This window comes from Engystomops pustulosus, chromosome 6, assembly GCF_040894005.1.
Source record: "Engystomops pustulosus chromosome 6, aEngPut4.maternal, whole genome shotgun sequence".
Taxonomy (NCBI): domain Eukaryota; kingdom Metazoa; phylum Chordata; class Amphibia; order Anura; family Leptodactylidae; genus Engystomops; species Engystomops pustulosus.
The window spans coordinates 152,406,670-152,431,686 of NC_092416.1; the positions used below are offsets into that span (position 1 = coordinate 152,406,670).

Here is a 25,017-nt window from a genome sequence, read left to right on the forward strand (position 1 = left end):
TACACTGACAACCATCTAGGGGACAGAGAGCAAATATATAATAGGCAAATACTGTAGTAACTAATCTAATCTATCTTTTATATGCAATATACATGATTGAAAATTTCTTCCTATTGTCCATAAACTTTTTAAGTGTAATCTTTATGTCCTGGTTTCTGAGACTATATATTATGGGGTTAATCAGAGGAGTAAATACAGTGTGTAGTAAGGAAACAATCTTATTTAGTAGCAATGCATATCCTTTAGATGGGATCATGTATTTAGCTGTTAGTGTCCCGTAAAATATCCACACAACAATAAGATGAGAACTGCAGGTAGAAAAGGCTTTGTGTTTGCCGGTTGTAGATGGTATCTTCATTATAGTGCGGAAGATATACACATAGGTTACAATGATAAAACCAAAGGGAAAGAGAAATACTGGCACAGAAAATAGAAGTGCTTCTAGTTCTACATAAAAAGTATCTGAGCAAGACAACTGCTGAAGAGGAAAGAGATCACAGTAGAAATGGTCAATGATATTGTCATGACAGTAATTAAAGTCTGATACAGGTAAGACTCCAGAAAGATTAAGAGTAAGACCCACCAACCATGGCCATAGAGAAAGAGATATCTGGTACTTCAAATCCATGATACTAGAGTATCTAAGAGGATTGCAGATGGCCAAGTATCGATCATAGGACATCACTGACAGAAGGTAACATTCTGTTATAGTTGAACCTGTGAAGAAGTAAAATTGGGTGATGCAGCCAATATAAGTCATCTTCTGTTTTCCAAACAGACTTGCAATAAGCATGTTGGGGACAATGTTTGTAGAAATCAAAAGATCAGAAACAGAAAGATGACAAAGAAAGTAATACATTGGGGACTGGAGCCGGATATTGGTGGAAACTAGGAGGATGATCAGAAGGTTTCCTATAACTGTAAAAAGAAAGATGATCAAGAAAAGAATGAAGAACACAATACTGAAGCCGTGGAGGTTACCGAAACCCAATAATGTAAATTCCATACTTCTAGTCTGTGAAAATCAGGCATTTAAATGGCTACCCCAGGGAGCAGGGGGGACTTGTACTCTAGCTAGGCTGGAGCCAGCTACTTGGGTTTGGGATTCTAAGGATATTCCCTTTGAACATTTACCAGCACATATGTTGTCAAAAAGGGAGACACCCCATTTTCCTAAAATGCCTGAAACACCACAATTTAACCATCCTACTAAGTTAATACATGCAAAACCTACTTGGGCTGAGAGGGTTGGTATGTATGCCCCAGTAATTAACAGTTACTTCTTATCAGAAGGAATTCTCAGAAATGCCAAGGAAATTGAGGATTTGGGGGAACTGTTTGATAACATCACAGATTATCTTTTTGATGCAGTGGCTGTGACATCTATATATTTAAAACAGTTGATTATTGTTACCAATCAGCATGCAGTAGTATTGGATTATCTTACTGCAGCCCAGGGTGGTTTGTGTCAAATAGTGGGCTCAGCATGTTGCCATTTTATTGATCCCAATGGCACCTTTCAGATCACTCATGACTTGAATCGAGCAAACCAACTTAAAGAGGGGTTTAGGGGTACTCATCTAGCGCCACCCGAATTCACCTGGCCAGATTGGCTATCATGGCTTAACCCATTCAACTGGTTTAAAGGAATTGGAGGGTGGATATCGGGAATTTTCCATATGTTGATACAAGGTTGTTTCCTAATACTGATTATTTTTATCCTAGTGAAGATTTTCCTTTTAATACTGAAAAAGATCCTAAAATCCAATTGTTTTGCAGGACAATCGAAATCAGCTAATTTGACTATCATCAAAGACTCCACATCCCCAGTAATGATGATGACCATACCTGCTCCACTCCCTCAAGTAGAGCTACAGACTTCAGATATGGATGCATCAACCACAACAGCTCCAAGCCCAGCCTCACAGTTTAAGTGCACCTATTGTGGAAAACAAGCCGTGGAGAATCTTGCCAATTGCATTTATTGTGGAGTAATGTTATAATGCTATTCCTATACACTCTTATTAATGGACTTATCTAATGGAAACATTATGACTCTTATTAATGGACTTTTATATAGTGGAAACATTATGAAAATATTCCCTCTTCTTGTACTAGTTTATGTGAACTAAGAAAAGTTAAGATAGGGGAAGCAGTGGGGTTTTCTGGATGGATGCTGGACGTCCCATAATTTGTGAGGACTAGTGCTCTCACACATTGTGTAGGAAGGATGACCTTATGCACTGTTTCCCATGGAAATTGAGGCTAGGTAGAGAGGGATAGTTCATGTATCTAGTAAAGAATTGATAAAAAGGAGGGACTGTTAGAGTAGTTTAACTTGCTTGGTTAACTAATTTAGTTATCTGCTTCTTTACTTATGTTATCATGAACTTTGTACAAACTGAGAATCTGGAATACAGAAATATAATTTGTTTATGCACAATGGTTGCACAATAGTTGGCCTCTGACTTGGATGTTGGACGGATGCGGAGGACCACAAGGATATGTAGGGGTATAATCAGTTTTTGATAAACAATGTTGTGAAATCTGTATAAATGTTAAATGGGAAACACATGTCTGTTTTTATCCTTTTTCACATTTTTCCATATCTTATTAATCATGCTGTCATAAGTTACTTACGTAAATGGTATAAACACTCCTATTTTGAAAAGGTATAAAATAAACTGCGTGGGGATAATTTTTCAGATCTCCATGATACAGATATATCGTTGTCTGTGTCTATGTTATTTCGGCCGTTTTATTATTTTAATTAATTACTCTCTGCCTGATTGATATTGAACTCTTTATTACTTCAACAGTTGTTCATCATAAAAAATCTGAATTTTCAGCTCTTTATCTGCAACAAAGAGGAGAAAAGGAAGAACTTGTAATAGTAAAATGTCTTTTACATGGGTCAACAAGTAGACTAAAATGATTTACAATCATTTTACTGTATATATCTCAAAAGCTCAGCGGTCATTGAAGCCCTTCCCAGTGCAGGACCTTATGGTAATGCATGGACCAAGGTGACTTCCCGACCAGAAAAGTAGGAAATTTTAAATTTCGAAAATCGAGAATTTTTGACGAATATCTTTTTTTTTTCATAAATAAATGCAAAACATATCACCCAATTTTTTTCAACTAACATGAATTGTCATAAGAAAACATTCACAAAATCACCTGGATATATTAAAGCGTTCCAATGTTATAACCACTTATAGTGACACAGGGCAGATTTGAAAAAAATGGGCCACGTCAAGAAGATGCAAATGGCCATGTCATTAAAGGGTTAACAAACCTTTTTTTTTCCCAGCTGTTTAGATTTCGTTTTACCTAAACATAAATATTGAACTCTTCCCTTAAATCTGACTTCTGTGAGATCATGAAAACATTGTAACCCAGTTCTACAATTTTAATGTAAAATCCAAATTCCTTATGTAAAAAATGATTAAAACTTTAGAGAGATCTCTGTGCAATGTCAAACTAACAGTTATAACACTACATGAATGTACCCCAGGTTTGTATGTACCCTATACGTATCCTTCACTTGCTGATGTTGTTTGGTTAATGATGAGAGAGACTTGGGGCGTGGTCTCGGCATGCAGAGCGAGTAGACGCACGCAGCTTGAGCTCCCGCTTACCGGACTCTAAAAAGCGACATTAAGAGCCATCACGGTGCCCGAATTCTGAGAAGACCCCAGCGATGAGTAAGGGGAAGCATCAGAAGCCCACCCCGAAGCCCGCTCACCCGGCAAACACTCTCCCGCGGTACCTGCGCCCCAGGCTGGAGTCCGAGACTAGGCCAGGGAAGATGGCCGCCACCTCCACGTGTGCCTCCGCGCCTGAGAAGGTACCTGGCTCTCGGCGGAACCCTCAGCCGCAGACAGAGACAACAGCCCGCAAGTCAGCCCCTGGTTCCTCATCTCCGGCGCACGGTGTGCCCCGTGCTGGGAGTGGAGCGACTCCCCCGGCAGGCTCTGGAGGGAGGAAAGGACAATCTCCCGCTGCTCCGCAGAATAAATCACCAGTGAACACACAGGCAATATCTGTCGCGGCCGCGACACTTCGCGATGACAGGGAAACGGAGGCTCCGGTCGTCGCAGATACCCAGGTACAGCCTACCTTCTCACAGGCCCCGGGTAACCAGCGCCAGAATTTCCATCTGCAGGCAGAAGGCAGTTCACGGAAGACCTTAGTACATAAGGCACAAGTGCACATAGCGCCACCTGGTGGCTGTGATCTGAACGACGTCCCTATGCCTGCAGAAATTACAGAATATGCTGGCCAAGCTCCCCCTGGGGTAGCGGGTCTGGGGCAAAGAGGGGAAACACTACCCTATACTCAAGCTCAGGAGAATACTGATTCCGTCCTATTGATGGATTATATGCCTAGTACCCCGGAGCCACCTCCGACCCCCATGTCGACCCAGTCTCAGCTCAACCCATCAGGAAGAGAAGCAGACACAGATCGGTACCATAAGCAGCCAGCTGTACGACAAGGGGCCCACGCGGGAGCACCGGCCTCTCCACTACTGGCCTTCTCCCCCTCCCCGTCTCCACCTCACCAGTCTCCGGCATCATATATGGACCCATGCTGCCCAGAGTTCTTGCCCTCGCACTCGTGGTCTCATGATCCCGGGCTGCTAGAGGAACCTCCACTGACCAGGGCAGACTTACATGAGGCCTTGAGAAATTTACCTACACGAAGCTTCTTCGATTCCATGATATCCAGGATGGAAAAAATGCAACGTCACTGTCTGGAGGAAGTTCACCGTACCATGGAACAGATGGGCTCAAGGGTGAGCTCTTTAGAAAGGCAAACCACAGCTCACGACACCAGGCTAGATCATCTAGAGCAACGGGTCACTGCACAACAACAAATGATTCGATCCCTGACCCTGGAACACGACGACCTTGAAAACCGAGGCCGCCGTAACAACGTACGGGTGAGAGGCCTCCCTGAGAACGAGGAGGGCAGAGACCTGGGGTCCACCATCACTACAATCTTTAATGAAGTGCTTGGAGACCCTCCTGATACACCAATTGAGTTGGACAGGGTACATAGAGCCCTGGGCCCGAAACCAACTGACCCTGCTTACCCTCGTGATGTGGTGTGCAGAATCCATCACTACTGTACCAAAGAGCGCCTGATGAGATGTGCCCGCGAAAAAGGCCGTTTGGTACACGGCGAAGTCACTATACAAATTCTACCAGATCTCTCTGCCCGCACCCTTCAAATGCGACGTGTCCTACGCCCCCTGCTGGACAAAATTAGAGAATGTGACGCTTCCTACATCTGGGGTTTCCCTTTTCATTTGGTTGTGCGGAAAGAAAACCGCTCACTGCCTGTCTATGACCCTGGTGATTTACCGGCCCTTTTCGAAATGTTGGGTTGCCCCCCTTTTGATGTCCCGGATTGGCTTCAGGTTGCAGCGCTACCACGCTCACGACAAAGACGCCGTGATCGACCAGGGAACGCCCGCCCGCCAAGGATGTACCCAGCTAGGAGGGAGCGCCCCAACGACCGCTGACTCTTAGGCGGGAAAACCTCCACAGAAAGGAAGATTGCTAATAGTCACCTCCGACAGTAAACAAGTAGCTGCCTCTACACGGAGCTACATAGTTGTATCTGCTATTGTCTACCAATTAATCTTGGACATTATTAGCAAAACGTTACTTACTAGCCTTTAGCCTGTTGTCCCTTGTACGTGTAACATTCACATCCAGCCCTCCTCAGTAACTGGGTGTTTCACAGCTGCACATAACCTATCCATGATCGTGACAACTGACGGACTGGGTAAAGAAGAGTGCACCGTGATACTTTCAGGATAGTCCGGAGCGGATGTCTCCTTTCTCTGTATAGTCTTACCAAGTTCCCCACTAGGGACTCCCCAGGTGTTGTCCGCCTAGCGTGACCACCTTTAGGATAAAGTTTTTCCTACCTTTATTTCCCCCCCCCCCTTAGCAGAAGTTTGGGACTCGTGGTCCCTTTTGGTTGTCCTTCATCTTTCCCCCCAGTACTCCCTCCCCTGTTCTTTACCCCTTAGAGGGTTCGCCTTCTTCTTTTCCTTCCCCCACTTCTTACCCTTTTATACCCCCCCCCCCCACCCCCTCTTGGTACCTTCTCCCGTTACCCTTGCCCCTTCCGCCCCTCTCCCCCCCCCCCTCCAGCGGGCCTCCAAAACCTAATTACAGAAATGGATTCTAATATTAAGATTGTTTCCTTTAATGTTAGAGGGCTCCGTACTCCAGAGAAACGACAGATGCTCCTGCGAGACCTGTGGCGCTTAAGGGCACAAGTGGCCTTTCTCCAGGAAACTCACTTCCGGAAAGATAAGATACAGAGACTCTCCAGCCGCCGCTTCCCGTTCTCCTATCATGGATGCTCGGAGGATTCCCGCTCCAAGGGTGTGAGTATTCTTATTTCACAGTCAGTTCCTTGGGTCTGTCTGGAATCCAAGTCGGATCCGGGGGGGCGCTATGTGTTTGTTAAGGGAACCATACAAGCACAGACTGTCACCTTTGCGAACCTCTATCTACCAAATACAGGTCAGCCGGCTGCCCTGGCTAAATTTCTGGAAGATCTTTCCTCATTTCAGGAAGGGATTCTGGTTATAGGGGGAGACCTGAACCTAGTCTTGTCCCCGAACCTAGACACCTCGAAAGGGGTATCCCATATCCCTCGTTCACAAGTAACTCGAGTAAGAGACCTGCTTCACGCACACAGAGTAGTAGATGTCTGGAGGACTATGTATCCGAGCTCCCGAGATTACACATATTACTCCCCTACTCATGACACATACTCGAGGATAGATTATTTCCTCATTGATCATTTCCACTTGGATAGGATAACCGAAACTACCATCCACACTTCTCCGCTGTCAGATCACGCTCCTATCTCAATTACGCTGAGCCTAGCCCCTCCGTCACATTCTATGGGAAGATGGGTACTTAATAACTCACTCCTAACTGATACGGGACATGTTCAGGAAGTGAATAGAGAGCTGGAACACTACTTCTCCTCGAACGCTGACTCGGTCGCCAACCCCCTAGTGTACTGGGAGGCCCATAAATGTTACATTAGGGACGTGTTTATGAGAATAGGAGGGAGGGTTAAGAGGGAGCAGTATGCGCAAGCAACAGACTTACTGGCTCGGATAAAGGAGACTGAGGACAGACACAAACAGACCCAAAACTACGCAGACAGGACCTTGATTCAATCCCTGAGAGATCAATTACGTACCTTATATCTAGTAAAGGCCAAGGATTCACTGGTGAAGTGACGTAAGACCTTCTACGAGCATGGTAATAAGCCCGGTCGCATATTAGCAAATGCTCTTAGAACACAAAGGGCACGAAATTACGTTCCCCACATTAACAATCATACAGGGTCCAAGATTTCCTCACCGGCAGGTATTGCGGAGGCCTTTAAAAATTTCTACTCCTCCCTTTACCAGCTGCACCCACATAGGCCCCCTACCCCGACAGATATTGGAGACTATCTGAGCTCAACGGACTTCCCTGCTCTGTCTACAGAAGACAGACAGAGTCTCGAAACCCCGATTACCCCAGAAGAAGTGAAGCTAGCTCTTGACATGACCCAAATAGGCAAGTCCCCAGGCCCGGATGGCCTCTCCGTCCAATATCTTAAAACTTTTAAAACCCATCTCACGCAACACTTCCTGAACGCCTTTAACTCTCTCTCCGACGGGCACACAATCCCGCGTGACTCGCTTCGAGCCCACATAGTCGTAATTCCCAAAGAAGATAAAGACCCGGCGTCCTGTGCAAGTTATAGGCCAATCTCGCTTCTTAATGTTGACCTTAAACTCTTTTCTAAAATCCTGGCCAACCGCTTGGTCTCCTTAATGCCGGATTTGATCCACACTGATCAGACCGGCTTCATCCCCACAAGAGAAGCAAGGGATAACACGACGAAAGCACTTAACTTGATCCACACGGCAAATTCAAACGCTACCCCGATGGTTATTCTCTCCGCGGACGCCGAAAAGGCGTTTGACCGGGTGGGATGGCCTTTTCTCTTTGGTACTCTAAGACACCTGGGCTTGGGCTCTAACATGATGGCCTGGATAGGAGCACTATACTCGAGACCCTCTGCAGTAATAAGAGTCAACGGAGTCTACTCTGACTCTTTTGATATAAAGAATGGGACGAGGCAGGGATGCCCATTATCCCCCCTTATCTTTGCCTTGACAATGGAACCCCTCCTTCGTAGGATCAGAAATAACCCTGATATCTCTGGCCTGAAGATGGGCGCACAGGAGGTCAAAGTGGCAGCATATGCCGACGACCTATTATTTTCCCTCACATCCCCTCTTGTCACCATTCCAAACTTGCTCAAAGAACTGGATAAATTCAGTAGTCTCTCCAATTTTAAAATAAACATGCAGAAATCTGAGGCGATGATAATAAATACCCCACGGGACATGGGTGATCATTTACGGGAACAATTTAACTTCAGATGGGCACCTTCATCACTTAAATACCTGGGCGTTCACCTTCCTGCTGATATAGATGATGCATTCCGCCTGAACTTTCTCCCATTACTACAATCTCTCAAACTTGATCTGAAAAGATGGTCTGCGGGCTACCTATCATGGTTTGGCAGGATTGGAGCAATCAAAATGAACGCCCTACCTCGCCTACTTTACCTCTTCCAGGCACTGCCTATCAGGATCCCAGCCAGTTATCTCATGGAGACTCAACGCCTTTTCTCTTCCTTTGTCTGGGCCAATAAACCTGCTCGGTTAAAAAGATCTATTTTGTTTACAGCTAAAACAGAGGGGGGCCTGGCAATGCCAGACGTGACCCGGTACTATCAGGCTTCCCATCTTTGCAGAATAATTGACTGGCTACACCATCAGAGCTCGAAAGCTTGGGTTCCCTTGGAACAACATGCTACTCAGATCCCCCTGCCCTGCCTTCCGTGGCTAAAGAGGAAGTGGTGGAGGGACCTTACCCGACATCCCACAATCCATGCTACCCTACTGGTGTTCGATAAATGTAGACAGACCTGGGATATCTCACCGGGACACTCTCCCCTCATGCCAATTCTGGGTAACCCTGAATTTCCCCCGGGGCTCTCCTCTCCGGTTTTTAAACAATGGATGGCCTCCGATCACTTTAGGGCGTGCCACTTCATTGTGGATGGTGAATGGTGCACAGGGGAGACCCTAACGTCTCCAGCAGACCTCCCTCAGGCATCCTCTTGGCAGGGCGCCCAACTGACACACTTTCTGACCTCCCTACCATCCTCTTCTATATTCGCAAGACAGCGGACTGGATTTGAGGGACTTTGTATGCGAAAGACTCAGGTTAGGGGTTCGCTTTCACTCTCTTATAAACTGCTGACAGCCCCACCACAAGACTACGTTCCACCATACATCCTAAAGTGGGAGAGAGACCTGGACATTAACCTCACTGAAGAGCAGCGTGAAAAAATTTATCTTATGGCCCACAAAACAACCATTAGTTCACTCTACCAAGAAACTAACTATAAGATACTCACTAGATGGTACAGAGTTCCTCATGTCCTACACAAAATGTTCCCGGAGACTCCCGCATGTTGCTGGAGGTGTGGAATGGAGGAGGGGACAATCTTGCATATATTTTGGGGGTGTCCCAAACTGGCCCCTTTTTGGGATACCGTTTTAGAGGTGGTTCGCGAGGTGACAGGCAAAGCTTTGCAAAACGACCCGGCCTGGGTACTGTTACACCACAACGAGATTTCCCTTCCCACATACCGGCGCTCCCTGGTCCGACACTTACTGAACACGGCTAAATCTTGCATACCAGCCTGTTGGCTCTCTACTGAACCACCCACTGTATTTCAGTGGTTAAGGAGGGTAGAGGAGGTTAGTCGGATGGAGAGTCTCTTGAGCTCGGACCCTAGAAGTGCGGCCCGTTTCCAAAAGACCTGGCAACATTGGATCATCTTTAAGTCATCATCGGCATATAATGCCTTGCTACGAGACGCCCCGGAGGAGACGGAGGAGACCTGAGCTTGGAGGTGTCGCTGGCTTGGAGGGGGGGGGAGGAAATCTACCCCCTCCCCCCCCTGACCTCTTCAATTCCCCTTTTCCCTCCCCTCCTCCCTCTTTCCTTTCTGATCCCCCCCTTCACTCCTGTGTTTCCTTTTTCATCTATAAATTGGTTGCGATTACTGTGCCTTACCGTTTGACATTATAGACGGATGTTCGTGACTTATTGGATAATTTCAGTGAATGTCGAATTGTCTTTATCACCTAGTCGCTCCTTAAGAGCGCTGTTTGTAGAGAAAAATGTTCTATTTTTATCTATGTTTTGTTTTGTTTAGAAATGAAAAATTTCCAATAAAAACGTAATACGAAAAAAAAAAATGATGAGAGAGACTTCTGATTGGGGGTATTCTCCTGCTGTCAACATTTTGATGCATAGTTTTCAGAAAATCCGATAAAATATTTGTTTAAAAAACCCAAAACATTACAGAGAAAGCTAAGTAAGCCTTAGTGTGAGTGTCAGGCAGTATACAAGTATGGTCCGCTTTTACATCCTTTTTTCATTGCTGTATCCTGGGCAGAATATCTAGGGACAATGCTTATTCTCATTACACAGGAGAAAAACATCAATCAACTATCTGTGTTCATTGTTTTTATTGTATTTTTATACACTCTCCTATGACAATAGTGAACATATCAACTTATTATATAATATATATACACTCACCGGCTACTTTATTAGGTACACCTGTCCAACTGCTCGTTAACACTTAATTTCTAATCAGCCAATCACATGGCGGCAACTCAGTGCATTTAGGCATGTAGACATGGTCAAGACAATCTCCTGCAGTTCAAACCGAGCATCAGTATGGGGAAGAAAGGTGATTTGGGTGCCTTTGGACGTGGCATGGTTGTTGGTGCCAGAAGGGCTAGTCACCCGTTACAAATCGCCACCCGTTACAACCAAGGTAGGCAGAAGAGCATCTCTGAACGCACAGTACGTCAAACCTTGAGGCAGATGGGCTACAGCAGCAGAAGACCACTCCAGGTGCCACTCTTTTCAGCTAAGAACAGGAAACTGAGGCTACAATTTGCACAAGCTCATCGAAATTGGACAGTAGAAGATTGGAAAAACTTTGCCTGGTCTGATGAGTCCCGATTTCTGCTGCGACATTCAGATGGTAGGGTCAGAATTTGGCGTCAACAACATGAAAGCATGGATCCATCCTGCCTTGTATCAACGGTTCAGGCTGGTGGTGGTGGTGTCATGGTGTGGGGAATATTTTCTTGGCACTCTTTGGGCCCCTTGGTACCAATTGAGCATCGTTGCAATGCCACAGCCTACCTGAGTATTGTTGCTGACCATGTCCATCCCTTTATGACCACAATGTACCCAACATCTGATGGCTACTTTCAGCAGGATAATGCGCCATGTCATAAAGCTGGAATCATCTCAGACTGGTTTCTTGAACATGACAATGAGGTCACTGTACTCAAATGGCCTCCACAGTCACCAGATCTCAATCCAATAGAGCATCTTTGGGATGTGGTGGAATGGGAGATTGGCATCATGGATGTGCAGCCGACAAATCTGCGGCAACTGTGTGATGCCATCATGTCAATATGGAACAAAATCTCTGCACCTTGTTGAATCTATGCCATGAAGAATTGAGGCAGTTCTGAAGGCAAAAGGGGGTCCAACCCGTTACTAGCATGGTTTACCTAATAAAGTGGCCGGTGAGTGTATATATATATATATATATATATATATATATATATATATACAGGTGGTCCCCTATTTAAGAACACTCGACTTACAAATGACCCCTAGTTACAAACGGACCACTGGATATTGGTAATTTATTGTACTTTAGTCTTAGGCTACAATTTACAGCTGTAACAGTTATTAAAGGTGTCTGTAATGAAGCTTTACTGTTAATCCTGGTTCTTATGACAACCAAACACAGAGACCAAAAAAGTTCTGGCTGGAATTACAATGATAAAATATACAGTTGCGACTTACATACAAATTCAACTTAAGAACAAACCTACAGACCCTATCTTGTATGTGACCTGGGGACTGCCTGTATATATATTGCATAAATTATTATATTTAAGAAAATATTATTACTTCTCTACAAATACTATTTTACTATTAATTATAACACTTAAAAATACATTTTTTATATTTTGTGGCCTAAGAAAAATAAGTAAAATTTCTTCCATGTCCTACTCCTTTTTAGAAACACCACCCCTAAAAATTGCTATGGCAATCATTTGACGCCACTAAAATTGATAAATCAGTAACTAAAGGTTTAGTACTCGAACACTGGCTGTGGTTTTGGATTTGCTTTGTATTCAGGGAGGGGATCTCGCTGCATTCAGGGAGGGGATCTGGCTAGTACCATCATCTCCTGCAGTGGTCCAGAGGGTCCACAGACTCCTTCTTCCAGACTCTTTCTAAAGAGACTGCCTGTAAGACCCCGTTCTCTGACAGTAAGATCCGGCCATGGACCCCGCCAAGGCCAGGCATTCTGCCAAGGATTCTCAGCCGTTGCTGGGTGGTCCGGAGTGGTCGCCCAACAGTCCCGGCTGCTCATTTTTCAGGAAGAACAACTAGGCAGAGTTGCCTCCGTGCTTCAACAACTGCTTGACTCCCAGCAACTGCGAGATCGCCACTCCAGCCACCGGCTTTCCCAGAGCCGTGTCAGCCTCCAACTCTCCCAAAAACGCTCCAGTCACTGGCTTTCCAAGAGCCACTCCAGTCTTCGGCTTTTCAAGAGCCACGCCAGTCTCTGGCTTTCCAAGAGCCACTTCAGTCTCTGGCTTTCCAAGAGCCACTCTAGCCTTCGGCTTTCCAAGAGCCACTCCAGTCTCCGGCTTTCCAAGAGCCACTCCAGTCTCCGGCTTTCCAAGAGCCACTCCAGTCTCCGGCTTTCCAAGAGCCACTCCAGTCTCCGGCTTTCCAAGAGCCACTCCGGTCTCCCTGTTTCCAAGAGCCACTTCAGCCTCTGGCTTTCCAAGAGCCATTCCAGTCTCTGGCTTTCCAAGAGCCACTCCAGTCTCCGGCTTTCCAAGAGCCACTCCGGTCTCCCTCTTTCCAAGAGCCACTTCAGCCTCTGGCTTTCCAAGAACCATTCCAGTCTCTGGCTTTCCAAGAGCCACTCCAGTCTCCGGCTTTCCCAGAGCCACTTCAGTCTCTGGCTTTCCCAGAGCCACTCCCGTCTCCGGCTTTCCCAGAGCCACTCCAGCCTCTGGCTTTCTAAGAGCCACTCCATTCTCCGGCTTTCCAAGAGCCACTCCAGTCTCCGGCTTTCTAAGAGCCACTCCAAACACAGAGACCAAAAAAGTTGTGGCTGGAATTACAATGATAAAACATACAGTTCAGACTTACATACAAATTCAACTTAAGAACAAACCTACAGACCCTATCTTGTATGTAACCTGGGGACTGCCTGTATATATATTGTATAAATTATTATATTTAAGAAAATATTATTACTTCTCTACAAATACTATTTTACTATTAATTATAACACTTAAAAATAAATTTTTTTATATTTTGTGGCCTAAGAAAAATAAGTAAAATTTCTTCCATGTCCTACTCCTTTTTAGAAACACCGCCCCTAAAAATTGCTATGGCAATCATTTGACACCACTAAAATTGATAAATCAGTAACTAAAGGTTTAGTACTCTTACACTGGCTGTGGTTTTGGGTTTGCTTGGTATTCAGGGAGGGGATCTCGCTGCATTCAGGGAGGGGATCTGGCTAGTACCATCATCTCCTGCAGTGGTCCAGAGGGTCCACAGACTCCTTCTTCCAGACTCTTTCCAAAGAGACTGCCTGCAAGACCCCGTTCTCGTGACAGTAAGATCCGGCCATGGGCCCCGCCAAGGCCAGGCATTCTGCCAAGGATTCTCAGCCGTTGCTGGGTGGTCCGGAGTGGTCGCCCAACAGTCCCGGCTGCTCATTTTTCAGGAAGAACAACTAGGCAGAGTTGCCTCCGTGCTTCAACAACTGCTTGACTCCCAGCAACTGCAAGATCGCCACTCCAGCCACCGACTTTCCCAGAGCCGCGTCAGCCTCCAACTCTCCCAAAGCCGCTCCATTCACTGGCTTTCCAAGAGCCACGCCAGTCTTCGGCTTTTCAAGAGCCACGCCAGTCTCTGGTTTTCCAAGAGCCACTTCAGTCTCTGGCTTTCCTAGAGCCACTCTAGCCTTCGGCTTTCCAAGAGCCACTCCAGTCTCCGTCTTTCCAAGAGCCACTCCAGTCTCCCTCTTTCCAAGAGACACTTCAGCCTCTGGCTTTCGAAGAGCCACTCCAGTCTCCGGCTTTCAAAGAGCCACTCCAGTCTCCGGCTTTCCAAGAGCCACTCCAGTCTCCGGCTTTCTAAGAGCCACTCCAGTCTCCAGCTTTCCAAGATCCACTTCAGCCTCCGTCTTTCCAAGAGCCACTCCAGTCTTTGGCTTTCCAAGAGCCACTCCAGTCTCCGGGTTTCTAAGAGCCACTCCAGGTGGCACTCTATTCTCCACGTCTGATGGTTCCTGTTATTCTCCAGAGGTGTCTCATTGCCATGAAGAAGTGGAAGAGACAGAAGAAGAAGAGGCGGAAAAAAAGGGGGCCCTAAAGGGGGCAATACTGTACCCGTGCCTCTCTGTGTGGGGAGACTCCCCCCTGACCCAGACTTACCTTTCCACGAACCTGCTTCCCGCCCGATTAGGCTGCGCGGCCCTCTCCTAAGTTGCGACAGCGCCGGCTCTTCTAGCCTGAAATGGCCAGTGTCCTCTTGATTGGCGCTGGCTAATCCAGCTCTCCCTTATAATCTGGATTCTCCCTTCCAGTCTTGCTGGATCTTCAGCATCATTTCCTGCCAAGTGAATGCCCTTCAGTGTTCCTTCATTTTTTCCAGTGTCAGCTTCTTTCCTAGCAACTTCCATGGTTTCCACACCTTGCTTCCCTAAGCGGTTCCTGTTGAAGAGAAAGCCTTTCCCACCGTTCTCAGATGACCCTTTGTCTCCAGCATTTCCTGATGCTCCTGTGTCTCCAGCATTCCCATATGCTCCTGTGTCTCTAGCGTTCCTACACTCCCGGTGTTTCTAGGTTCCTACAGTTCCGAGTTTCCAGCACTGCTCCAAGGACCTTTCCGTTCCTGTCTGCCTGTGTCGTGTGCCAGCTCCTGCTTGCCCGCCATGAGTTCCAGCTCATCCTTCCAAGCCATTCTCCTGCTGTCACCCCAGGCTTGGACTGTGTTCTGCATCTCCTCTTGCATCCCTGCTACCTTGGCTGCCACCGTGGGCCTAGTCACACCCATGGAACAACCTGGTGGCACCCCACGGCAGCAAGACTATCCCGCTTTGCGGAGGGCTCTGGCAAGGACAAGGTGCCACTTAGACTCCGGTCCCGGGAGTTGGCTAGTACCATCATCTCCCACGGTGGTCCGAAGGGTTCACAGACTCCTCCTTAAAGAGTCTTCCCATAGAGACTCCCTGTGAGACCCCATTATCGTGACAATGTGAAAGAGATTTTATGGATTTATCTGGAATCAGTGATCCTTTCCCGTCCTTTGGTTCTTGGGCATATTCATTATATATTTTAGTTTGAGAAAATTTTCGGCAAGTATCTTGGACAGAGTTATGATCAATGTCAGAATTTAACCCTTTCTCTTCAGAATGGTGCAACCAGGAAAGCATTGGGAATCCAGGAGGTTTGTTCTATATGTTTCATAAAATAAGTTGTTACGTAAAATAAATTGTTGTGGCCAAATGTGGTTGATGTGTTTTATAATGCAGGTAAAAGTTTTGATGTACTGTAGTATTTGAGTTTTATATGATGATTTTGTGTCTTTGTAGGTATAGTCCCCTGCTACATGAGACTTGTAATGAAGATAATTAGAATGTTTTGTGAGTGAGTAAAAGAGGATATGTCAGACCATATATCATCTGTTGTGGTCCAGGAGAACAAGATTGCACTTTCTATGATTTTGTAGGAGTAGCTTAATGGAGCAGATTTATCAAGCTGTCTAAAAGTCAGAATATTCCTAGTTGCCAATGGCAACCAATCACAGCTCAGCTTTCATTTTACCATTGCTCATGAATATTTTAAAGGGGATCTGTGATTGGTTGCCATGGGCAACTAGAAATATTCTAACTTTCAGACAGCTTGATAAATCTGCCCCAATGTGTTCAAGACTGTTACTTGACCTTTATGCTGCTCTGGTTAAAACCCTTGATGCTTTGGTTATACTTGTAAAATGACTTGACCTTGCATACCTCTCTGGGCCAAGTAGTTTTTTTCCTAGGCCAGTTGTCATCTGATACAATATAGTTGATTGAAGTGTTGACTAACTTGGAGGGTGAGAAGCCTGAAATTAAAAAAAAAAAAGAATTGGGATATCTAGTTGACTACAATTAAAAAATTGAGGTAGGACACAGAGAACTGGAGTAGGCGTCTTATGTTTTGTGGTATAGAAGCATTCATGTCAATGCCTTAGGACTGGAATTGTGAACGTATTGCTTACAAAGAGTGAATGAACTTTATTAAGACAGGTAGGTTACCTATACTCATTGTGGTAAGAATAGAGGATCTTTGGAGGCATTGTTAAAATAGTGGAAACTTGTGAATACTGTGCCATACAGTACAGTTGGGTACATAAAATGAGTGTGCTGGGACTAGGGGAAACTATGTGTATTTGTGTTAGCAATTAGCTTACTGATAGAAAACAGAGGGTTGTCATTAATGCCACTGATCACTGGTTCAAGCCCAATACACTGCTCTGCAATACTAATTCATTATAGAGCAGTGTAAACTGTCTGGCATACAGACGCATGTGTAGACAGTTTAAAGTCAGACTCGGAAAGGATCTGACTGCCCAGGACATTGGGCAGCTCCGGGGCACTCGGCAGACCTCGGTGCTGCCCAGAAGAAGATCGGATTCCCCGGTAAGTGGCAATGTTTGTATAAGTGTGGGGGGACTAAATAGTAGGTAACTTACCCCTACTTACCACTTGGAGTGACGGTAGGGAGGTAAGAATAAGGCTCACCAAATAGGGTTGTGCTGGACATAGTCAAAATACTAGTAGAACACTTAAGGAAGATACCAATTGGTGCTGCCTGTAGATCATCAGAACACAGTTGCCAACCGGTCTGGACCAAATTAGAATGATTTTCATGGAGGTTTGTCAGGATGTCACACACAGGTATTCAGGAAGGAAAGGCGGTATACTTTGGATAGGACTGGTTTATTAATATCTCAATAACACAATGTATTTTGAAGTTACATAGGACTCCTTTTTCCAGTTATTAGAGACTGAAGTCCAGACGGCCAATGGGTGTATTAGAAATTTAGCATAAATTTACTGTCCTAAACTAAGCAACCAATGGGGGGGGCAAAGTTAGACTAGGCAGACTTCAATGATCCCAGATTTATCATCCAGCATCTAACATAGCTAGATTAAGGAAGATGGGGGCCCATTGGCACAAAATCTGATGGAGGGCCCCACTGAATGTAGCCCAGACAGTGGTACAGATTATTATTCAAAATTCTCAATATCTAAATTAACTTTCTCCTACTTATCTGTTAGCCTACCTCTTATTAGCTAGCATAGTGGCAGTGGAAGCAGTACTGACTACTAGTTCTAGTCGCCACGCCATTCCAAAGCGCGACTGGTTCCTTAAGACTTCTCTCTCCTTCTCTTACAGATCAGGCGTGACCAATCACTTCAGGCAACCACTGTTAGGTACTAAGAGGGGATGAGCAGAATGGTGGCACCTCCTCTGAACATAACTCCCAGAGATAGTTGAAATTTGCTGATGAGGTCACCTCATCAGCACGCCCCTGGAGCCCTACCTATAATTTGGTCCTGCTGTCTAGTCTAACTTTGCATTTTGTATTAATTTTACAAACTTTTGATAAATTTGTCACTAAACCAGTTTAACTCTGATAACCCCATCAGGAGTAGATCAGAGTGGCTTCCCTGTTTTTCAAGGAAGATGTGAAATTTGCTGCAGGAAAACGAACACATGCCAATCTCTTGGGGCCGCAACTTGCAGAGTAGACAAGCTGTCCTGCCAGGCCAGGAGTGTGCCATCAGAGTGGGTGTTCAGTGCGGCGGGGGCCATCATTACCTCAAGGAGAACCACGAAATGTGGAGTGACTGACCTTTGTCAAGATGAATCAGGCGTGGATCGACCAGGATTTTAACACAGCAATGCCTTATGCATCAGAATAGATCAGCCATGACGCCTCCCCCAAACGTTGAGAAATGAGTCTGGATTCTAACTACTTGCCCCACTCACTATTTTGATGCTGCCACCTGCCTGATGCCACACATCTGCTGCCAGTTGCTCCATCCGCCTCCCAACATCTTTACCATGGACTGGAATTGCCACCCACCTCCACACTCTGTCATTGTGCCACTTTCTGACCTCCGGCTGCTGCTGCCGGCACCTCCACACTCATTGTGCCACACTGTGGCCTACCATGTTGCTGCCACCACCAGAATTTGTCATTGCACCACTCTCTGGCCTCATGCTGCTGCTGCCAACCACCTACACACACTGTGACTGTGCCACTCTATGACCTCCTGCTGCCGCCATCTCCTCACTTTGTCATTGTGCCACACTGTAGCCTACCAAGTGGCTGCCGCCTCCAGAATTTGTCATTATGCCACTCTCTGACCTCATGCTTGCTAAGGTAATCTGGAGAAATCTCCCCCATGCTTCCAGAAGCTCATCCCACAAGTTGGATTGGCTTGATGAGTACTTTTTGCGTACCATATGGTCAAGTTGCTCCGACATGGGGTTGAGATCTGGTGACTGGGCTGGCCACTCCATTACAGATAGAATACCAGCCACCTGCTTCTTCCCTAAATTGTTCATGCATAATTTGGAGGTGCTTTGGGTCATTGTCCTGTTGTAGGATGAAATTGGCTCTAATCAATCACTTTCCACAGGGTATGGCATTTTGTTGCCAAATGGAGTGATAGCCTGCCTTATCCAAAATCTGTTTGACCTTGTACAAATCTCCCACTTTACCAGCACCAAAGTAACCCCTGACCTTAACAATGCCTCCACCAGTCTTGACAGATGGCGTCAGGCATCTTCTAGCATCTTTTCTGTTGTCCTGCATCTAACAAATGTTCTTCTGTGTGATCCAAACATGGGCTCTGCTATCTCGGGAATCCCGGGGAGAAGAGGAGCCAGGGGTGGGGAACCTGAAGGTGAGTACTTAATTTATTTGCTGGGGGCAGTGTGCTGGAATACCTATATATTGGAGGGTGCAGTGTGCTTGATACCTTTATACTGGGGGTGCAGTGTGCTGGATGAATATATACTGGGGGCAGTGTGCTGGATACCTATATACCTATATTCTGGGGGTGCAGTGTGCTGGATGCATATATACTGGGGGCAGTGTGCTGGATACATATATAGTGGGGGCAATGTGCTGGTTACATATATACATATATACTAGGGGTCAGCAGTGTGCTTGATACCTATATGCCTGGGGGGGGCAGTGTGCTGGATACCTATATAATGGGGGGAAGTGTGCTGGATACTTTTTTACTGGTCAGCAGTGTGCTCGAGACATGTATACTGGGAGCAGTGTGCTGTATACTTGTTTACTGGGGGCAGTGTGCTGGATACTTGTTTACTGGGGAGCAGTGTGCTGGATACATATATTCTTGAAGGAAATTTGCTGGATACCTATATACTGAGGGTAAGTGTGTGTAATCAATTGGGTCAGTAATTCATATTTATACAGATGCATCATCACATATATCTGATAGAGGGGGCACAGTATATAGCTTACAGGGGGAATTTATTTATATTTATTATAGGGGGCACGGTATAAAGGGGACATATATTAGTTCATTATTGGGGTTTTGTAAACATGTCAATTAAATAGCTCTGTACATATGTAAAATCATTTGGGATACTGTATATATGTATATTAGAACCAGGAATTGGTCCTGGTGCAGTGTTTCTGTATGAAGCTCAGTTCTAGTACTGTACTTATGTATTGGACTTTATACGGGTGCTGTATTTATGGACTAAGCTTTGATCTGGTGAAGTATATATGTAAAATGCTATTATAGTAATTGGAAATGGGAGGCACTGTATATGTTAGAATGAATTCAGGGGGAGCAATATCAAAGCTAAAGTAGTGGGATAGTGCTACATACACTATAATACACACATGATGCTTGTCTCTAATATTTTTAATTGGATAGGGGTGCTGTTTATGCTAAAATTGGGGCAAATTGTATATATTTGAATGACCTTGCGCTGTGTCTTTCTCTGTGTCATGAGAATATGTCCCTAGATATTCAGCTCAGCACACAGCAATGAAGAAAGAGTATAAAAAGGGATTATACTGATATGTTGAGCAGCCACTGCCTCTAGGTACGGGAGCTGATTCTTAATGCAGTAATTCAATGACTGCTTCCCATTATTTGTTAATGTCACATTTGTGTGATTTACCTTAAACAGTTTAGTGTTTTGTCTGTGGGTATTTTTATTAAAAAAGTCTACTGCAACCTCTTCTAAAGTTTTTCCTACCCTTGATGGGGACCGAAGTTTATTTGTGACTTTTTAATTTTGATTTGTGCCAAAATTGCTACTTTTTCATACATTCACATCTGGGTTTTAAAGATATATAAGGCGCAACACTGAAAAAGTCTTGCACGCCTTTTACTAGGTGAGTGGAAAAGTCCCAAATTGAAGCGCAAATTTAAAAATGTGGTAAAAAAGTTGCAAATATAAGAGAAGAAAAGAGAAAGTCCTAAGATAAATGACCCCCATATATTTTCTCATTCATCACAGGCTACCCAGTCCTCTGCAATATAAAATTTGTCTGTGCTCTCTGTATGTTCACCTAAGCTGACATCCTTTCAAATATAGAATATCATTTTAGATCAAGAGAGATTACAAAAGAAGTCTTTATTCTATAATACATCTAAAGGTTTGCCTCTTAAAGTGTTCATTGTATGTAGTATCACAGAGCCATATTGTTTAATCATTCATCTCTGCTAACGTTTTGTTAAAGGATTTCTTATACTCAGCCCATCACTGCCGATCTCTGTTTGTCTCGGTGGTGCGGTCCTGACCACAGCAACGATGCTACTGCATGACACTAATGCTGTAGCTGTCACATGGCTGTGGTCAAGACTGCACCACCGGGCTCTGTAAAGAAATAAAGACCTGACAGTGATAGGCTGAAGGGGAGAAACAGAGGCCATAAGTATTAGAGCTTTATTTTTTTATAGCCCCCACCAGCCATATATAGCTCGTTTTTTAATCCTGGACAGCCCCTTTAAACCAGTATCATTAAATATATATTTTTTTGGTTACTATTCTGCATTTTTTGTTTTTGTTTTTCTTTAATATAAATTGAATGTCATTTTCTGGAGTACAGATTTTGTAGAATCTGCTCGGTTTTGGGGTGCCAGTTAATATTAAATTAAAAACAATAACTAATGGATCTTAAAGGGGCATCTTATATAAGTATACGACACAGGGGAATATAAATAAAGGGTAAACTACCTAAGGGACAGAGACAAAGGAAGTGTATAGGTAGAGGGTAGGGAAGGAAATGCCCAACTAATGATCTATATACAATATACATTGGCCCATATTTATCAAAAGTAATTCAAACTGGACTATGTGCAGTTTGCCTGTATAGGGTGCAATCTTCATGAATCTGGCACCCTCTGCATTGCTCGGGCAACACAATTCTGCTTGATAAATGTGGCGCACAGTCCAGTGCACCTCTTTCAGTGCAGAATAGTGCACTTCTTGTAGTGGCAGGTTTCCGATGGAAATACCGGGCACCAGCTCAGGGTGAGCTGGTGCCGGAGCTTATTTTAGTTAGTGTTTTAAACCGCGGTATCGCGGTTTAAAACACTTTTTAAACTTTATAGCCGGCGCAGGCAGGTACGCGCTCGGCGCTTACCGTGCACGCGGCTACATAGGAAGTGAATGAGAGCCGCGTGCACGGTAAGCGCCGAGCGCGTACCTGCCTGCGCCGGCTATAACGTTTAAAAAGGGTTTTAAACCGCGATACAGCGGTTTAAAACACTAACTAAAATAAGCTCCGGCACCAGCTCACCCTGAGCTGGTGCCCGGTATTTCCATCGGAAACCTGCCACTACAAGTGGTAGGTTTCCTTTAAATACATGTGCAAGTAGTTTGCACTGTAAAGAATGTGAAAAGTCAGACAGAAAACTGGAGCAGGGTCTTTCAGTGCAGAATAGTGCACTTCTTAAATACATGTGCAAGTAGTTTGCACTGTAAAGAATGTGAAAAGGCAGACAGAAAACTGGAGCAGGGTCTTTAATAAATCTGGGCCATTGTCTCATCATTTTACGCTTTCTAACAGATTTGTACACTTTTTATTCCCTCATTTGGGGATTAGTGGCATAAACATAAATTAGACATTTTTCTATTGCTTTTACTTTTGTTCATACATCTTTCATTCTCCAGGAAAAATCCTATGTTATAGGGTCTGAGAGCACCAACTCGAGGGTCTTATAGATATGTTTTATATATAATATAATAATATTTTTTATATAATAAGTATTGATGAGAAGAACCACAAGAGGTTTGAGAAGTTTGCCTGAAAACTGACAGGCAAGGTGTATTACAGTCCCCCAATATGTTCAAAAGTAAGCAAGAGTACAGTTTATATCTGGTCTGACAGATACCCATATTTTTGGGTATCATGAATGTTCTAACTATGTTTCTTTTCCTCTTGTTTGCAATCCGTAGCAGCACCCAACTGGATAAGACTTGGTTGGTGACAAACCTTAAATTGATTATAGTCTTTCTCAGCGGCCACACAGCCTATTGGCTACAGTCTTCAAAATATGATTTAACAACAATAGGCCATGGTCACTACACTACTTACCGTGTCCATCACTTCCTCTGCCTCCTTCTGAGTCCTCTCTTTTCTGCCCGGCTGCCTTGTAGGGCTTACATGCTGACTTTATTGCTCTTTCAAGGCCTGTGATTTTGCAGATGATCAGTGATAGGGGAGAGAGAGTTCACGTTTTTGCACTAGTAAAATCATAAAATATAGAACAAAGGACACTGGAAGATGTTTGATTAATAAAGTATATCACAAAGTTCACTATTATCATCTGCACCATTGTTTTATGCAATTTTGATAGCAGTCTATTTATAAGGATAATACGTCACTCCATGTAAGCAAATTTATTAACTCAAATTACCTCTAAGCATCTTTTATGTTATGACTTGGACACTTTAAAAAAAATTTCCAACCTCTTAAGTTAGAAATTGTTCACTCTACGTATAAGTTTCACTTTTTGTTTAAGATAAAAGAATTAATATTTCAGTATATCTAAGATGAACCAAACAAGAGTGACAGAGTTCCTTCTATTAGGTTTCGGAAACCTCCACCGCTTCCGCATTGTAGTCTTTATTCTTTTCTTGATCATCTTTCTTTTTACAGTTATGGGAAACCTTCTGATCATCCTCCTAGTCTCCACCAATGTCCGGCTCCAGTCTCCCATGTATTACTTCCTCTGTCATCTTTCTATTTCTGACATTGTCGTTTCTACAAACATTGTCCCTAACATGCTTGGTGCAGTTCTTTATGGAGCAAAACAAATATCCTATGTGGGCTGCTTAACCCAATTATACTTCTACGGCAGTACAATTGATGCTGAATGTTTTCTTCTGTCGGTGATGTCCTATGATCGATACTTGGCCATCTGCAACCCACTAAGATACTCTAGTATCATGGACTTTAAGTGCCAGGTATTTCTATCACTGTGGCCATGGCTAACTTGTTTTACTCTTAGTCTATTTGCAGTCATACCTATGTCAGACTTTTATTTTTGTCGTGACAATATCATCGACAGTTTCTACTGTGAACTTCTTCCTGTTCAGCAGCTTTCTTGCTCAGACACTTCTTTTTTAGACCTAGAAGCAGTGGTGCTTTCTGTGCCAATATTTATCATGCCATGTGGTTTAATCACTGTAACCTATGTGTATATCTTCCGTACTATAATTAGGATACCATCTACAACTGGCAAACAAAAAACTTTTTCTACCTGCAGTTCTCACCTTTTTGTTGTGATGATATTTTACGGGACACTTATATCCAAATACATGATCCCATCTAAAGGAGCTTCCTTGCTGACAAATAAGATTGCCTCCTTACTACACACTGTATTTACTCCACTTTTTAACCCTATAATATATAGCCTTAGAAACCGGGACATAAAGATGGCACTTCAAAAAGTTTTTGGCATATTATGAGAAGTTTTATTTTGCCTAATACATTTGGAGTTTGCTAGATTGTATAGTGAAATTATAGCAATAAAAAAAAAAATATATATATATATATATTATACCTTATAATATTTACAGTTGACATATGTCAAAGATCTCATGAAAATTTATCAACTTATTACTTACTTTGGACCAGCTTGTCATTTGATGTGTTCCCTAACACTTTGCGATGATAGACAATAGTAATAAAATATTTATTGCCACCTTTGTTTTAGTTCAATTTAGCAGTTTCCTCTATACATTTTCCTATGTATTTTTTCAACTGATTGTGATAAGTAGACACATGGTTGTTTTGTGTTTTATTCATAACACTATTGAGCATAATACTATGTTTTGGTTCTCCACCTTCTACAGTAGGGAATATGAGATGGACTCTTACCCTGTCTTAATAAATTTTGATCTCTGACATATGTCACCTATAAATATATATTAAATATAATATAAATACCGTATATACTCGAGTATAAGCCGACCCGAGTATAAGCCGAGACCCCTAATTTTACCACCAAAAACTGAGAAAAACTATTGACTCGAGTATAAGTCGAGGGTGGGAAATGCATTGGTTACAGACCCCCCCCCCCCAGTATATAGTCAACCAGCCCTCTATAGTATACAGCCAGCCCAGCCTGCGCCCAGCAGTATACAGCTTGCCCCCAGTAGTATACAGCCTGCCCTTAGTAGTATACAGCCTGCCCCCAGTAGTA

At 44.1% G+C, this 25,017-nt stretch overlaps 2 protein-coding genes across 2 annotated transcripts; one reads left to right on the forward strand and one right to left on the reverse strand.

Annotated features, from left to right (window-relative positions):
• Positions 1–70: 70 nt before the first annotated feature.
• On the reverse strand, positions 71–1,006 carry LOC140065971 (olfactory receptor 11L1-like). Its single transcript, XM_072113532.1, has one exon. It carries the CDS (start codon positions 1,004–1,006, stop codon positions 71–73), a length of 936 nt encoding a protein of 311 aa, XP_071969633.1.
• Positions 1,007–15,640: 14,634 nt separating this feature from the next.
• Positions 15,641–24,280, forward strand: LOC140065972 (olfactory receptor 8I2-like). Its single transcript, XM_072113533.1, has 4 exons — positions 15,641–15,704; positions 15,850–15,900; positions 17,581–17,722; positions 23,353–24,280. Exons 1-4 carry the CDS (start codon positions 15,641–15,643, stop codon positions 24,278–24,280), a joined length of 1,185 nt encoding a protein of 394 aa, XP_071969634.1.
• Positions 24,281–25,017: the final 737 nt, after the last annotated feature.